The sequence below is a fragment of the Urocampus carinirostris genome, chromosome 13 (assembly GCF_059441175.1).
Source record: "Urocampus carinirostris isolate Australia breed hairy pipefish chromosome 13, RoL_Ucar_1.0, whole genome shotgun sequence".
Taxonomy (NCBI): Eukaryota; Metazoa; Chordata; class Actinopteri; order Syngnathiformes; family Syngnathidae; genus Urocampus; species Urocampus carinirostris.
The window spans coordinates 12,412,738-12,428,767 of NC_142361.1; the positions used below are offsets into that span (position 1 = coordinate 12,412,738).

A 16,030-nucleotide genomic window follows, 5' to 3' on the forward strand; every position below is an offset into this window, starting at 1 on the left:
AGCCAATGCGCACCAACCGGGAGCAAACAAAAGAAGATAACCCTCGGCAGCTCCGGCGCTAGCGGGCATGGAGCTTACCAACTGCGACACACGCAGCGAAAAACACTCACGAAAATCCACAATCGTGTACCTCCAACCAGAAGTGAGCGGTATGCAATCTCTGTTCAGTACAATTTTCAGATTCAGATTCAGATCTACTTTATTGTCACTCTAGTACACGTGTATTTTCGGCGGTTGCCTCACAATGTTGCGTTAAAATAATTCACCATTTTGATAGGGTTGTGTTTCTTCAATGACATCACAGCTCTACAGCAAATAATCCATTTGAGTCCATTTTGAGGCTACATTTCTCAAGTACCCCGGCGCATGGAGTATTATGTAATATATTTGCGTAATTGTGGGGAGGAAAACCATACATTACCTGCCTAATTAAAAAAATATATATATTTTCCTGTTTGGAAAGAACATTGAGTCGGTGTCGGACAGAAAGACGCTGTTCATCCTCAAAAGATAAAGGCTGTGAGACGCTTTTTAGCAAACAAGAACATTTCTCTTTTTAGGACCAACAGCAGAGGTCAAACAAAGGTCAAGAAAATGTAAGTCGGTCCATGGAAAGATAAAAGTTTGCCTTGCGAGGCCTTCAGGAAATTAATCAAGGAAATTGTTTTTTTTTCTTTTTTTGCTGCGTCGCTATCGCATCTAATATGTTTCTTTTGTTAGGGTGGGTGACTGCAAGTCCAGCCAATCAAGGGGGACGCAGTGTCTTTATGAAAAGACACTTGTTCCTGCATGATTGGGAATTCTAGGGGAGGGAAATGGGGTGGAGGCCAGTTAAATTGGAGGAGGACGGAGGGGGCGGTCTTGTTTGCCCGCATAAAGTGCGATCCGGATAATAGCCAGCTCATCAAAGGCGCCAATTACATTCGGGACAAAGAGGCCGGGCGCGCCTGTGAGGAAATTAAGTGCTGAGGGGGAAGAAAAGCTTCATATGTACCTCCTTTTGTACTCACACACACACGAACATACTTGGCACTTTTTTTCAAACGCTCCACGTGGAAATACTCAAGAACGAAACAGTGTCCCGTCTAATCCCTCCTTCACCTTTCCAGTCTTACCATGGCCGCACTTGTGTCGGATTATAAAGCTTACACACACGGATAATCTTCCAATGAGACTCACAAAAAATATATACACTTACACACTTGGTCTGAAGGAGGCCACTTCTTCAAATTGAATTCTAATTTGAAAGGCAAATAGAAGCTGGACAGTTAATCAAATTAAGATCAACATTCTAGACCAGAGTTTTTTTAACCAGTGTGCCATGAGATCTCGTCTCAAGTGCCGCAGGAAATTGTCCAATTTTATCTTTTGCAAAGAAAGCTATCCATTTTAGTATATGACCAATTCAAATGATAATTGGCACATTGGTTAGGAAATGAAACGACGGTAAGAATATCCCAGCGTGCACCACAAATTACTTCCACGGGGGGGAAATCAAGTGGCCGGCTGCTTACCATAGTTGTGAGACTTGTGCGACACAATATTGATCCGTATTATAGAGCGCATGGTCATCTTTTGAAAAAAGTGAAGTGTGGAAAACTGTGGAAAACACGGTATTATTTTTGTCATTTCTCTAGAAAAACAAGAAAAAAAATACATTGGAACCCTCAAGACAGATTATAAATATAGCAAAATCCAACCTTACAGATAAATTACCAGCCAAAATGAATAACCGTATTATCTACACATCATTTTGCTGATTTATATAATTTTCTTAATTTATCTTAATAAACAAACACAGAAAGAAAGCTAAGATATAGTAAAAAAAAATTGTTCTACCGGCAGACAAAACCCAAATACATCGCCGCCCAGAATGGGCTGATGCTCCCGAGGAGGGCAGCCCCACTCCAGCCTCTGAAAATGCAGGAACGGGGAGAGGCAGGGCCGACAGGCGGACGAATCGGAGAGGCGGGCGGACAATCCGGGCTGGTAAGCAGACGAATCGGAGTGGCAAGCAGACGAGTCGGACTGGCGGGTAGAAGAATCAGACAGGCAGACAGGTCGACAAACAGGCATGGCAGGCGGAGAGATGAACGAGTCTGACAAGCGGACAGGCAAATCAGGCGAGCAGGCAGGAACCTCAGACAGATCGGTCGTTGCAGGAGAGTCGAACAGGCGAGTCGAAGAGTCGGAATGGCAGGCGGACGAATCGGAGTGGCGAGCAGATGAATCGGAGTGGCGGGCAGATGAATCGGAGTGACGAGCCGGGGACTCAAACAGACGAGCTGGGGAGTCAGACTGGGGAGCAGGGGAGTCTGACTGACAGACGGGCATGGAAGGTTGGCCAACAGGCGCGGCGTTCATGCCGAAAGGCGCATCTTTGAAGTCGACGGGGACCTCGGACAGCCCGGCGCCAAATCTTCCCGGAAACCCCATTTGAGGCACAGCAATTGCCACGGTGGGCGGCGCCGTGGGTCAGATGGGCAGGAAAGGTGACGACGCGGACGCAGAAGAGGCCCCGGGAGGCGGGGCCGTTGCCGACAGGAGCTCATTCAGCTGACGCGACATGAACTCAGTCCGCTGAGCTAATTGCTCCATCTGGCGTCGTATGCTCTGTTGAGTTTGCTAGACCTGCAGTTGAAGGGCGGTGACCGGCGCCCTCCGTCCGATCCAACTGCTGGAGAGCGCTGGGAGCATTTAGCTCCCCCCAATCCGCGCCGGTGTGAGCACACGCTGGGTCCACGTCTGGTCTGAGCGTTCTGTCACGGAGCGGAGCGGGAAACAGGAAATAAGGACGCATTCGCGTAGACGTACTCACAATTTATTAAGGAAGAATGAGGAAGGTGCGCACACTCGATCCGGGGATCGATGGTCGCGGAGTGGGTTAATAATCAAATCAAAAGAAAAGTTGTCAAAAACAAACAAACACATCAGACCAAAAACAAAACAGGATCAAACGCAGGAAAACCTACGGACTAGGCATTTCTCAGACCCAAACAGAACTTGCAGAAATCCCACAGAAGGTTCACAAAAATCTCACAGGTTTAACAAAGTTTAACAAACGCTCAGGCAAAGCACAGTTAGAAGGAACGCGTTTAAGTACTCAAAAAAGCAATCAGTCAATATGACTCAGCCGCTGTCCATAGGCGGGGCCGATTGGGCGCCGCGGCAACCGCGCCAGAATCCAGCGCCACCCGCCTGGGACCAACTGGGCGCCATGGCGACCGCGCCCGATGTGACGGAAAAAAATATTTAAGAACAACCGTAGCCTTCAAGTATAAGTTAAAAATACAGTTAAATCCAAAAATACAACAAATTATTCACCAACATCAATAACCATATATCACCTGCTGAGCCACAGTGACCACAAATGATAACAAAAACTTTGTACCGTCAATTTAGCGAACATGATGATTTAACTTGTTGATAAAATGAAATTGTGAAGGGAATTGACTGTAAACATACGGTGTACGACGAGATGTTTTAATCAAAAAAGATTGCTTTGGCTCAAAAAGGTTGGGAACCACTGTACTAGACACTTGATTGGAATACAAATTAATTCAAACACGAACACAAGCCTTGAAAAAAAAACACACTATTCGATGGTAATCACATTTTTACATAATTACACATAAAAAACATTTTGTGCTTGTGTATAAGTGCAGAATTCCTTGTTGGAAAATGCGTGCTTGGAATTTGAATATAATTCTGGCGTTGGCAGTCAAAGTTACTGAACAGAACCATGTTGGACTTTAATATCCCATTAAACTACATATTGCAGTATGTAATGCGAGCTACTCTTCTCACATACAAATCATTTTGTCTGCGTTTAAATTATTCAACAGGCTCCCAGTGCATAATTAAACTGCAATAAAATAACATAAGTGCGGACAGGTTGTTAGAACCCGATGCTAAATGTTTGTTAAAATGTCTCCAGCTAGAAGGGGATTTCGCATTCAGGTTATGTGGGCAATATCATTGATCACGATTCGTTTGAGGACTGAAGGGTTAACATTTTAACAATTGTAACGAGACCGCCATCTTGTGTGCGCTTGTTGTAATGGCATGTCAAAAAACGTGTTTTTGCAGGGCAATGTTTTCCTTTCTCAAAAAATTTAAGAACTTTAAGAAATTGGGTTGTGCACTCACAGTTGAAAGGTGCCAGGTTTATGTTACTGTAAAGTAATGTTGTGCGGTGCTCTCACTTTACGTGTAATTATTTGTCATCTTCTCCTTAGCAGGTTTTCCTTTAACTTTGACACTAATTGAGCAAGGCGATCTTCTATTGTCTCGGTACTTCTGAATTATTGACAGCAATGAAAAATGAATGAACTGATCACTGTTTGAAAGTGTTGAGCCTCGTTTACCACTAATTACATGTGCTACATGCTCAAAGTTTCTGTCTTATGATGAGTGAATTACAGTAAGTAGTAGCATGAAGGCATAAAATAATAAAAAAGATCTTTAAGGAAAAAATATGAATGCAATTTATAAAAATCTCATCAGATGGGTGCTCAGTTAGCTATTATGCCTTGCAAAGAAAAACAAACACAATGGAAACAAACATGCATGGTACCTTTAATTTAGGGGTGGTCGATACTAAGTATCTTGGTATCGATTTGATCCAAGTATCGACAAAGGGAAGTATGGATCGGTAACAATTCAATACTGATACTTTTGCTTGGAACTGTTCTGTTTGTTGAATGATTTAACCGCAATGTGGAGGTTATTAAAAAAAAGGGGAGCGTAAAAAGAACTGCACTGTCATTTTATAATTTTTGTCATGAACCAGAACTGGAGGAGAACCCAAATGCGTGATGTTTCTCACACGAGCTCTTATTTTACGGGAAATGGGGCAGTCATGCATGTTAACCCAAACGCCAGTGATTCGGCGATCGTTGGACGGAAGACGCAAGACAGTAGTCTGGCATGAAATGACAGGAAGCCAGAGGCCGACAAGATCGATGCGAATTGCCCGAGCAGATTACAGACAGATGGGGGCGATACCGGACAGGGCGGGACAGAAAAGATAGATGTCAAAACTGGATAACAAAATTAAACAGGACAAACTAGACAGGAACGAAACTGGAGAGCGATATTTAGACAGGACAAAATAGACGGGAACAATACCAGACAGGAAACACAAGCAGGAAAACCGGACTGAGTCAAAACCCACGTCTTGCGGGTATAGAGGTTCGATGACGGACTGACAAAGGGTAAGTGAGAGCACTGAGTTTAAATAGAAGGGAAGCCAATCTGTAAACAAGCCGCAGCTGGCACCACGCGGGCGGGCCCAATTGCGCGTCATGGCAACCGTGACAATTTTAAAAGTAATTTTGCTTTTATATTGCACTATTGATAGGTTGTCTGAAATATATTATTGGTTGACCGACTTTGGCACCTTTGCAAATAAAGCAGCTTTCTTTGGAAAGCTGATATAAGCAAAAAAATCTCAATTTGGCCCAAAAATGTGATTTACGCACTTATGTTATTAGTGTGACGGTATATTGTCATAACATTTTTGCCATTTTTGTTTGGCAGGGCGCATTAAAAATTGTTTAAAGAGTAATTCCGAACGTTGCAAAACTATCTGCTTTACTTCAGATTATATTTTTTCATTTTTTCTTGTGGATGTTATTGGGAGAACAAAAAAAAATGCCTTCCTTTAGCATGTGGAGAAGTCCAACTATGTTGGTGATAGAATACATTTTCCTATGCCTTTAGGTGTTGTTGAGGGTTCAGAGTGTTTTGCTGACATTGTGGATTTAAAAGAAACGGGACATTTGAAAAATATGTACGAGTACGTAATGTGGGTTGGTCAAGCTGTTTTGAAACGTGTACAACTTAGAAAGCAGCGTTATAGTTGAACAGGCACACACAGGCAGAAAATTACTCATGTTCAACAATCCTTTTAGATATATTTAATTTACTCCTTCTTTATTTTCTCTCTGCATATTTTGTACCTCCTGCATTCTATCATTATCATTAAATGCTTTTTTGGACGTGAATTTAAAGTGTGATAACTCAGCCATTTATTCATATTTATTTACTTCTAACCCCTCAAAATGTTAGTGGCATCAGACCTATAAATACACATATCGTTTGCCATCTATTTATTTTTTACCCGCCCCCTCAGACATTACATATCCTAAAAGGGATAATAAAGAAAACGAACTGAACTGGAAATACATATACATAAAGATTCTAGGATAATATTTCATATGGCCTAATTAGAGCTTTGTATTCGTCAAAAAGTGGGGACAAAAACCGTGCACAAAGTTTGTCAGTATACATTTTTTGGACGTGACCTTGAAGTGTGATAACTCAGTCATCTATTAATATTTTTTACTTCTACCCCCTCAAAATTTTCAGTGGAATCAGACCAATCTATACATATGTCTATTTTAAGTTATTTGTTCATTTACCCTCTAAACTTAAAGACAGACATTGTTGGAGCGAGCATCGGACTACCCAGTTCCTTGTACCACAGGCTCTGTGTAGACTCATCTTTTGACTTTTGACAGCTAAAATGAGAAGCCTAAGTATGCACGGAGTTTCTGTGCCGTAATCGTGGTACAGCGCATTATCGTTCTCTCCCCTTGTAAATTAGTCATTGCGACTATGTGGTCAATCATTTCCTCTGTAAAAAAGAAAATTGAGTGCGGAGACGGAAATACTGATGAAGGCAGTCGCATACTAAGTTGGCCCAGGTGTGGCAGTGTCAGGGGCACAAAGTAGTCAGCCGCTTTGTGTGATGGAGACTAAATGATTGTTTTCCATTTTTTGATGGCTAAATGTTTTGTCCACTCACATTTTCCTACACCATTATCTTGCACATTCTCGTCACCCAGATATTCTCTCCCTCCACTTCGTCACCCGGTTCATTGACGTCAGAAACCGCTTCTGTTTGTCCCCCTTCTGCCAAGCAATTAGGTTCAATATCCTCACCGGAATAGTCCGGTTCAGTTTTTTCCTGCATGAACAAAAGAAGTGCTTTATCCAATGAGTATTTCCTTTCTATACTGCCCAAGTCAGTGTTCGTAGGTAATGGTCGCTGGGTTGAGTTGGCCCACTATATACATTTTGCCAAAGACGTCATGATCCATTCGGGGCAGCTGACCAATAATAGTTGAGAGTCAAACCAGTTTTTATCTGAATTATTTACCTTTACCACGGGAATCATTCTGATGTTTCTTTCCCACCAATCAATCAGTTATCCCACATTTCAAAAACATGCGTGTCAGGTTAATTGGCCGGTCCAAATTGTCCCTAGGTATGAATGAGCGAGTGAATTGTCTGTCTCAGTGTGCCCTGCGACTGGCTGGCAACCGGTTCAGGGTGTCCCCTGCCACTGTTCGAAGATGGCTGGTATTGGCTCCAGCAAACACCCCCCCCCCCCCCCCCCCAAATTGTGTTACATGTATCTTACTCTGCTCTCTCTGTTTCACATGCTCTGCCATTTCTGATTAATTAGTTCGTTTTTTATCACACGTTTGGTTTCCGCCTTACTAATGCTTACTTGCATTTTTATTAGCCGTGTTAGCTCTCGGTGCCCTTTTTGCCGACTTTTATGACTTGTCATTCCCTTGAACCGCTACATGATGGTGACGCCATCGGAAACACATTCATTAGTTTTCTTACCATAAGATTTTGCACTTTCGTACAGTTTAACAGATTACTGTTTGATGAATCACCCTAAGTAAAATAATATATATATATATGTCGTTTTTCACGCGTGAGTGTTGTTTTATTATTTATTTTTCAATTATTCTGACTAACGTACCTGTTGAGTCAGCGGAACCTTTCTTTGAGTGATGACAATTGTCAGTCGAATGGTTTTACTCGACGTACAATTCCGAACTTTCACCCCTCCGTCCATCCCTATTGTTTTGATTCACCGTCTCGACTCTTAGTGTCAGATTCAACCAGGGTGTTTCAGCAGAATTCGCCCATACGCAAGGGAAAAAAGGGATAAAAATGAGTCGACACTATTAATTTTTTTTAGTTAGCCCCATGCTAACGTTAGCTGTCAACATAACTTGACAACCAGAGGCGTCAAAATGACGGTGAAGTAAAGGGGTGTGTAGCAGTTGACTGGATGCTCTGGATGCTTTTTGTCATTTTGTTTACATTGCTGGTCTGGATTTTTCAAACAAGCAGATAAGACAGATGTAAGTATATAAACTTTCGGGAGCTGATTGCTTTTAATAAAGATGTCAAAGCACCCGTATTACTGACACAGCTTGTCAAATTGCACCACGAGTAAACAAACCTATTTTTGTGATTTGACAAGGCTTGAAAATGTCGTACTTTTTCTGTTATTAGATTTTGTAATGTATCAATTACAAATTTACACTTAGTTTATTACAACATGTAAGTACTTTAATGCTCACTCTTTACTAACTTGAATGTGCATTTAAGTGATGTGTGTATGATAGTATTGATCACTGATTACTCTGAATCTCTTTTTGCACAGTGGCACATAGGACCCATGGATTATAGCCTTGATATTTTCATCACAATCAAAACGAGGGCGGCGTCTTGTGTCTACTTGTTGTAATCACATGTCAATGAAACCAATTTACAAACTAAAAACACGTCTATCCTTTTAAAAATGCAGCGTTGGGAATTATTATTCCTTGCTTTCAATGGGCGAGGAAAAGTCGGACACACTGGACTTTGTGAAGGATTTTCAGGAGTACCTGAGTCAGCAGACCCTGCATGTCAACATGATATCGGGCTCTGTCAGCGGCGTCAAGGAGGCGGATGAACTACCGGCTGGTAAAGTTGATGTTTCTTCTTTTTTCCTGTGCTGACGATTGATAATAAAACAACAAACCTTTGCTATTTATGGGTATTGTGGACCATATAAACCCTGATCCTGTGCAACATAGCAAAGAGCTTTACTTTTGAGGACCTAGATTCCTAGAAAAAGTTATTCAATGGGGACAAAAGTATGTGAATAAGTGTGATTTGAACAAATCAAAATTCATGCTTCCTCAAAGTTTACGGTTATATTTTTGTAGTAGGGAACTGGCACATTACTAAATGTGTATTCCTCCTTGATAGACTGCAGTCAGAATGGACTAGATCACCCAGCAGTGGATATGTCCCTTGAGGACAGCTCAGGGATATTGGTGGATGGTTTTGAAAGAACCTTCGATGGCAAACTCAAGTGCCTCTACTGCACCTACGCCACCCGAGGCACAGCGAGACTCGTTGAGCACATTCGAATGCACACCGGTATGTATTGCATTTGCTTAAAACCTCTACTGTATGCATCCAATGGTTTGTGATTGTGGCCAGTAAAATTTTTTAGGCTGATGAATCGGTGAAACCTCATGTGTAATGCGCACCTACATTGAGTTCTTTTTCTAGGTTTGAAAAAAGTGTTTTATGCACAAGTAGATACGGTAATTTGACTTATTGGTTTACTTTTGGCAACACTAAGCTCGCTTCCTCCTTGCAGGAGAAAAACCCCACCGGTGTCACCTGTGCCCGTTCGCCTCAGCCTACGAGCGCCACCTGGAGGCCCACATGCGCTCGCACACGGGGGAGAAACCGTACAAATGCGAGCTTTGCTCCTTCCGATGCAGCGACCGCAGCAACCTCTCGCACCACCGGCGCCGGCGCCACAAACTGGTCCCCAAGAAGGACGCCCGCTCGCTGTCGCACAAGAAAATGCTGAGCGTGCTTCAGAAAAAAGCCGGCTCGCTCAGCTACAGTCGCCGCATCCTCATGGCCTCGTGTTCGCCTCCCGGGGTGGCGCCCAGGAGCTGCGACTCCAACGCTTGCTCCCGTGAGATGCTGCATTGTAATAACGGTGCAAGCGAGGAAGAGACTCAATCTAGGGTTCGTGCGAATCTGATCATGGAGAACCCCCTCAACCAGCTGTCCGCCCTAGCAGAACATTGTGCAAGCCTCCCTTCTTTGTTCGAAGCACCTGAGTCCCCAGAAACCGAATCTATGGTCGACGAGAAACCCATCCTTGTTCAGCACCCAAATGCATCGTCCTCACCTGTTAACACAGCACCTCGAGCCCCACTTTTGCTCAGCCACTGCATCACTGCAGAGGGAGGACCCTGCAGCGTACACAGCAGCACACATAGCGCCACCAACAGCCAGTCTGCCACACCGTCACCAAACCAGACAGTTTCTCCGATGCCCGCCCGTCATGTCCTGTATCGCTGCCAGCACTGCGATGTTTACTTCCCTGACAACGTCCTGTACACCATCCACATGGGCAGCCACGGTTACGATGAGCCGTTTCAGTGCAACATCTGCGGCCACAAGTGCCGGAGCAAGTACGATTTTGCCTGCCACTTTGCACGTGGGCAGCACAAGTGACTACTTTGAAGAACTTTACAGCAGTGGTTGGCAAAATTTTCTGTGTCACAGACTGGTTTAAAGTCTGATTATATTCTTACGGCCCTGCCCAAAAATAACATTGGTAATGATAACAACAACAAAAATAATAAACCTAAATCCTCAGTGTAATCACTGGACCACTTGGGATGTAGATGACTTCGGCCACAGCATTAGATTGTATCTCATCATCACACTCTTTTTACTCACTGTTCCACATTAATGAATCAAGTATCAGCAACATACTCACCTTGGATTGAAGCCTGCTGGAAAGACTGTTGTTTTTATGAATAACAATGTGGTACAGTAAGCAGGAAAAATGTGTTGATGAGAATAAATCTAATGCCGTTTCCTATGTCATCTACAACCCTGGTGGTCTAGAGTTTAGGATTTGGCTCTCTCATCGCGGGTTTAATTCTTGTCGCATCAAATGTACTGCAATTGTAGTCCGCGGAACGAAGTTTTCGACTGTTTAATAATTGCTGAAAGGTGGGGTGCGTCTTTTGAGCTGTCGTGAAAGTAAAATATTTTCTCCAATAAGTATATGTTAGCAATGGCCAACTGAGTTAAAAGAGCCTATAGTATCTTTAAATTTTATTTTACATTGAACAACGCTGTTCCCGGATGCGCAACACATTAGGTAGAAGGTAAAGAGGGGAGGTTGGAAAGTGACTCTATGCTTGTCATCACAGTTTTTTGCCAGTGTAGCATGAACATGGTAAAAGTAAGAAAAGGCCAAGCTCAAGTAGAGTCTAAACGCCAAATCAAACCCCCAAAAAGATGAAAAAAGTAAAGGTTATATTGGGCATGTCTAAGAAAGGCACACACTTAATGAATGAGCCGACCGAGGCTGCGATCATGACTTTGAGCCAGCAGCCGGCGGCAGAGAGGAAAGTTTCAAATTCCTGATACGTTGTAAATAGGGTAATATACTACCCCGGCTCCTAGGCTTTGCAGCGTATTATGAACTGACCGATAATGGATAATGAATAACGAAGATAGATCAATAACCCTTAAAAACCCCCAAACCCCACTACCATAGAAATGTGTGTTATATACGAAATAAGCAAAAAATAAGGCAACTTTTTTAATTTCCTTGCGGCTCGGTACCAGACCGCGACCCAGCAGTTGCTGAAAGCTGCTTTACATGATCTCCATCTGTTTTTCTTAACTCTTGGCCTTGATGTAGCATTTAGACTTCCAGAAAGATGTCCGCATTAAGTCGGAGCTTTCTTCCGATGGATGCGGAAGAAGTCCGAATTCTATGAAGGAGTCAAGGTTCACATGTCAGTATTTATAGAAATATATTTGTAAGTGTTTTTTTTTTTGTTGTTGTTTTTTAACTTTTACGAGATTAACTCCGGTCAGTTTTAATCTTAAAAAAGCAGTTTTAGAACATAATTTGTTTTTTAATATATTGGCACATAAATTATAATTTTGCATAAAATAAGTTGCTAACAGATAACACGCATTTCAAATCATGAGTTATTTATGAAGAGTTGAAAATATGCGAGAAAAATGTTTTGAATTTTCAGTTAAAAATACGCCTAAACGACAAGTGCAATATTATAATATTTGTATTGAATAGTTTTGTTGTGCTGCAATCTAAATAAAAACGGCGATTTAGGTTGTACTTTTAAAGAAAAATGTTAGTTTGTAATAATGTCGTTTTTACAAAAAAGAGTATGAATACCATGACAATGAGCTCTGGTAATTTAAAATGAACTAATTGAATTTATTTCTTTGACATCTCTGTTGTGGGATGAATACACTGTGATTTGTTTAGTTTAGAATTGGGCAGCACGGCGGCGCAGTGGTAAGCGGGTGTGCGGCACAGTTCTGAGGTCATGGGATCAAACCTTCCTGTGTGGAGTTTGCATGTTCTCCCCGTGCTTGCGTGGGTTCCCTCCGGGCACTCAGGTTTTCTCCCACATTCCAAAAATGTGCATGTCAAGTAATTGGCCAGTCCAAATTGTCCCTAGGTGTGAATGACCGAGCAAATTGTCTGTCCCTGTGTGCCCTGCGACTGGCTGGCAACCAGTACAGGGTGTCCCCTGCCCACTGCCAGAATATAGCTGGGATGGGCTCCAGCACCCCTGCGACCCTACTGAGGATAAGGTTAGGTTAGGTTATTGCTCCAGCGAAGGTCGGGGGGTCCCGTCCCTGTGCGTTGAGCCGACCAGATGAACCAGGTTTTTCCAATGCTGGCGGTCTTGTGCCAGCTGTTCTGCATCCTCTACGGCAACTCCGTGTTGTTGGAGGTCGCCCGCAACGACGTCGAGCCATCGAGTGCGGGGTTTCCCTCGTGGTCGTCTCCAGCATGCGGCCTTTGGGTCAAACTGGAGAATGGCTCGTGTCGGATGGTCTGGTGGTAGACGAAGGACATGGCCAAACCAGCGGGTGCGGCGTTGTGCGACCAAGGAAGATGCTTGGGGCTGGCACGTGCGGGCTCTGAGCTCTTTATTGGAGACTCGCTGGGGCCATCTGATGTTCTCGATGGTTCTGAGAGCCCTGCTATCAAAACCATCGATTCTTGTGGCCAGGGTGTCGTTCAGGGGCCATGTTTCTGAGCCATAAAGCAGGATAGGGAGTACGGCGAGGTTGTAAATGCGGAGCTGAGGATAAGGGGTGCAGATAATGGATGGATGGATATTTTCGTAATTCAGTTCTGTTTATTCCTAAGCCACTTTCATGTTTCCCTAATACTCCTTCATATAATTCAAACAGTATAAAAACTACATTTTTTGACTGAACATTTTTATACATATTAGTGATGTAGCTTTCATGAGATTAACTTTTAAAGTAGCTCGACTAACACGACATTGTTAAAAGTGAAATGGTGTTGGAATAATTCCAGTGTTTTGTGCCGTGCCTGACATTTCGACTTCTCTGAATGAATTTAAAGTACCTTCTTGATTTTGCCAAAATCTTATTTCATAAATGCTGCTAAGAACCTTCGTTGGCAAGACCAAATGAACGGCAATCGCTACGGCAATATTTTCACTGCCAGCTGCTGAGACGTGAACAGGTTTTTATTATCATATACTGTGATTCCCAAACACACCTCAGCAGGGGCCACCAGGGAACATATCTTATTTTGAGTAACTTTTATAACACTTACTCAAAAATTGTCACTTTCAATGCATCATATAGCCTTAAATGGCCTTACAACCTTGTTGAAAAGTAAGTCCCCAAATATATCAGCTGTTTTTCCTAAAATATATACGGTATTGTATTCTTCATATTCATTTGATGTTTTATGCAGTTAAAAAAAGATGGCAGGAAACGTGCAAGACTGTAAGGTCCTCGCAGAGTATGAAGTCATCTTGGTCGTAGTAATTTGCAGAAGTTCTTGCCTTGAATTCAGACTTTTTCACTGCCAAATTTTGGAGGAGTGTTCTAAAAGCAAGCTTGGTCTTAAAAATTTAAGTAACGTTTAACTTAATGCTCTGGCGAAGAGAATTGAATGTCGTCTTGGTCTACTACTTGAGAAAAGCTATGCACTAAACAGGAATTGCTTTTCAATTTGTGATGGTTGGTTGACTTTCAAGGCACAGCTACTTTATATGACACACTACTGTGCCGTTCAACCGAAAACCAGTGCTAAAAAGCACAAGGAAGAAAACAGACTACGGACACTCAAAGTGACCAAACTGTACCTCAATTGTTTGCCCTGCCTTTTGCTGAATTATTTGTTTTCGGGTACCCGTAGCAGCAAGATGGCATATCATTATGTCAGCTCCCTCTAGGTGAAGCTCATGTTATGTACTATAAATACAAATGTCTGCCAGTACTTAAAATGCACCTTTGTTTGATAGTTCATGTATTGTTGCTTATTATTTAAATCAAAATTGTTTTAATGGAGATTTTGGGGGTAAAAGTAGGTGGTGCTAATTAATACCCTTTAAGGTAGCTCAATTCACACAACCGAAAGCAAAAATGGACGTTGACAAATTAAGAAGACAAAAAAATGCATGAAAATGTATGTGCAAAAAAAGAGAAAAGATGTAGCTCTCTGGAATAGTTATGACAAATTAATTTGAAATAATATTATTCAAAGTGATAAGCAAACCTAAGCATGGTTTTAACCTAAATTTAAAAATAAAGGGTGTTCCAAAAGTCTTGGGCACAATTTGACATTTAATATCTCGGCAATTATTATGTGTATGAAACACATCTGATAAATTCAGAAAGCTTGTAATCTTTATTTCTGCTTGAAATGTTCAAAGATGTTGAATGTGAGCACCATCGGTCACACGACATACATCAAGCTGATAATCAAATTCTTGCCAAATGCGTCAAAGCATTGTAATGGCAATGGTTGCAACAGCTTCTGTTATTCGTGCGCTCAGCTCATACATACCTCTTGGAATAGGGGGAACATGAACCAATCCTTTCACAAATCCCCATATAGAGAAATTGCACGGTGTGAAAGCTAGAGATATGAGTGGCCAGATAATTGTGATCATTCTGCCCGGATCGTCTAATCCATATGTCTGGCAGTGTTGTGTACAGAAACAGACTAACAGTGAGGCTCCAGTGTGGTGGCGCTCAATCCTCTTGGAAAATGAAGTCACCAGACTTCTCACTCAATGTGTCCATAAACCCGTTTTTCAGTATTTAGAGGTATGCCATACCATTAAAGAAGAATGGTCTGTAGACCGCTTTCTTCGACATAACACAAACATTGTCACCTTTGGGGAATTTCGCTGATGTTTAAGAAGTTCATGTGGGTTCTCAGTATCCCGTATGCGATTGTTTTTCTTGTTAACTTTTTTCCATTTAAGTGGAAACTCGCCTCACAGTTATCAACCATTTTCAGTTGAATAGCAATGCAATGTCACTACGATCGGTGTCATTCAGCTGTTGGGCTAACTGTAAGCTTGTAAGGCGTCATGTGCAGTCGTTTTCTAAAGACAAGCCAAATAGTTATAGGAAACTGAAGTCCCTGACTGTCTCTTCTTATTGATTGACGGGAGCTCCACAGGAAAGCAGTTCAGACCTGTTCAATCACATCTTCTCGAGTCAGGGGGCGGTTCTTTTAGTTGGGCATAAGCACCTGTGCGTTATTTATTCACCATGCCGTTTCTCTATGGACTTCCTCTCTGTTGGCTCCTTAATGAATTTTCTGTGAAATGCTCGTTGAAAACCAGTCCATTGTTCATTTTTTGTATATTCAAGCACACAAAATTGCCTTTTTTGGTTGAGTGAACACCATTAATGGGTCTGAAACTAATTTTCATTTGAAAAAACAATACACTTACAGAAAAAAACTTATGTAATTATCTTTGAAATGGCACAACTTTTATTTTACCACCAATCATAGTTAAGGAGGTACGGGAACTTCAAATGTGCCCAAGACTTTTGGAACTCCCTGTATTTTATACTTGGGGTTGCCTTGGCTAAATAACCCACTTCCATGCAGCATAAATATTTATTGATACTTCACCATTTTGGGCTTCTACGCTGCTGTATTTTATCATGTTTTTGTTTCTTATGTTAGATTGTAGCACTCATCAATCATTGCATCGCCGGTATGCATTGACCTCACGGTAGTGTCCCCCATTAAATGATGTCTCTATTTTATTGGCTACTGTAATCTTTAGCCAAGTGCCTGCAGTCTTGATTTACCAATGTGCCTAGCAGTACAAGGAGAGATTTATGC

The 16,030-nt window shown here is 42.2% G+C and overlaps 1 protein-coding gene across 1 annotated transcript; it reads left to right on the top strand.

Moving 5' to 3' along the window:
• Nucleotides 1–7,867: 7,867 nt before the first annotated feature.
• On the top strand, nt 7,868–15,949 carry ikzf5 (IKAROS family zinc finger 5). Its single transcript, XM_088351463.1, has 5 exons — nt 7,868–8,171; nt 8,621–8,781; nt 9,070–9,243; nt 9,470–12,483; nt 12,992–15,949. Exons 2-4 carry the CDS (start codon nt 8,649–8,651, stop codon nt 10,345–10,347), a joined length of 1,185 nt encoding a protein of 394 aa, XP_088207589.1. The 5' UTR covers nt 7,868–8,171; nt 8,621–8,648; the 3' UTR covers nt 10,348–12,483; nt 12,992–15,949.
• The last annotated feature ends 81 nt before the right edge of the window (nt 15,950–16,030 follow it).

Excerpts from the sequence above, each read along its gene's own strand:
- ikzf5 (XM_088351463.1), top strand. The coding sequence starts at position 8,649 with ATGGGCGAGGAAAAGTCGGACACACTGGACTTTGTGAAGGATTTTCAG. Across the intron at positions 8,782-9,069 it reads GGCGGATGAACTACCGGCTG|ACTGCAGTCAGAATGGACTA; the intron begins GTAAAGTTGATG and ends CCTCCTTGATAG. Across the intron at positions 9,244-9,469 it reads GCACATTCGAATGCACACCG|GAGAAAAACCCCACCGGTGT; the intron begins GTATGTATTGCA and ends TCCTCCTTGCAG.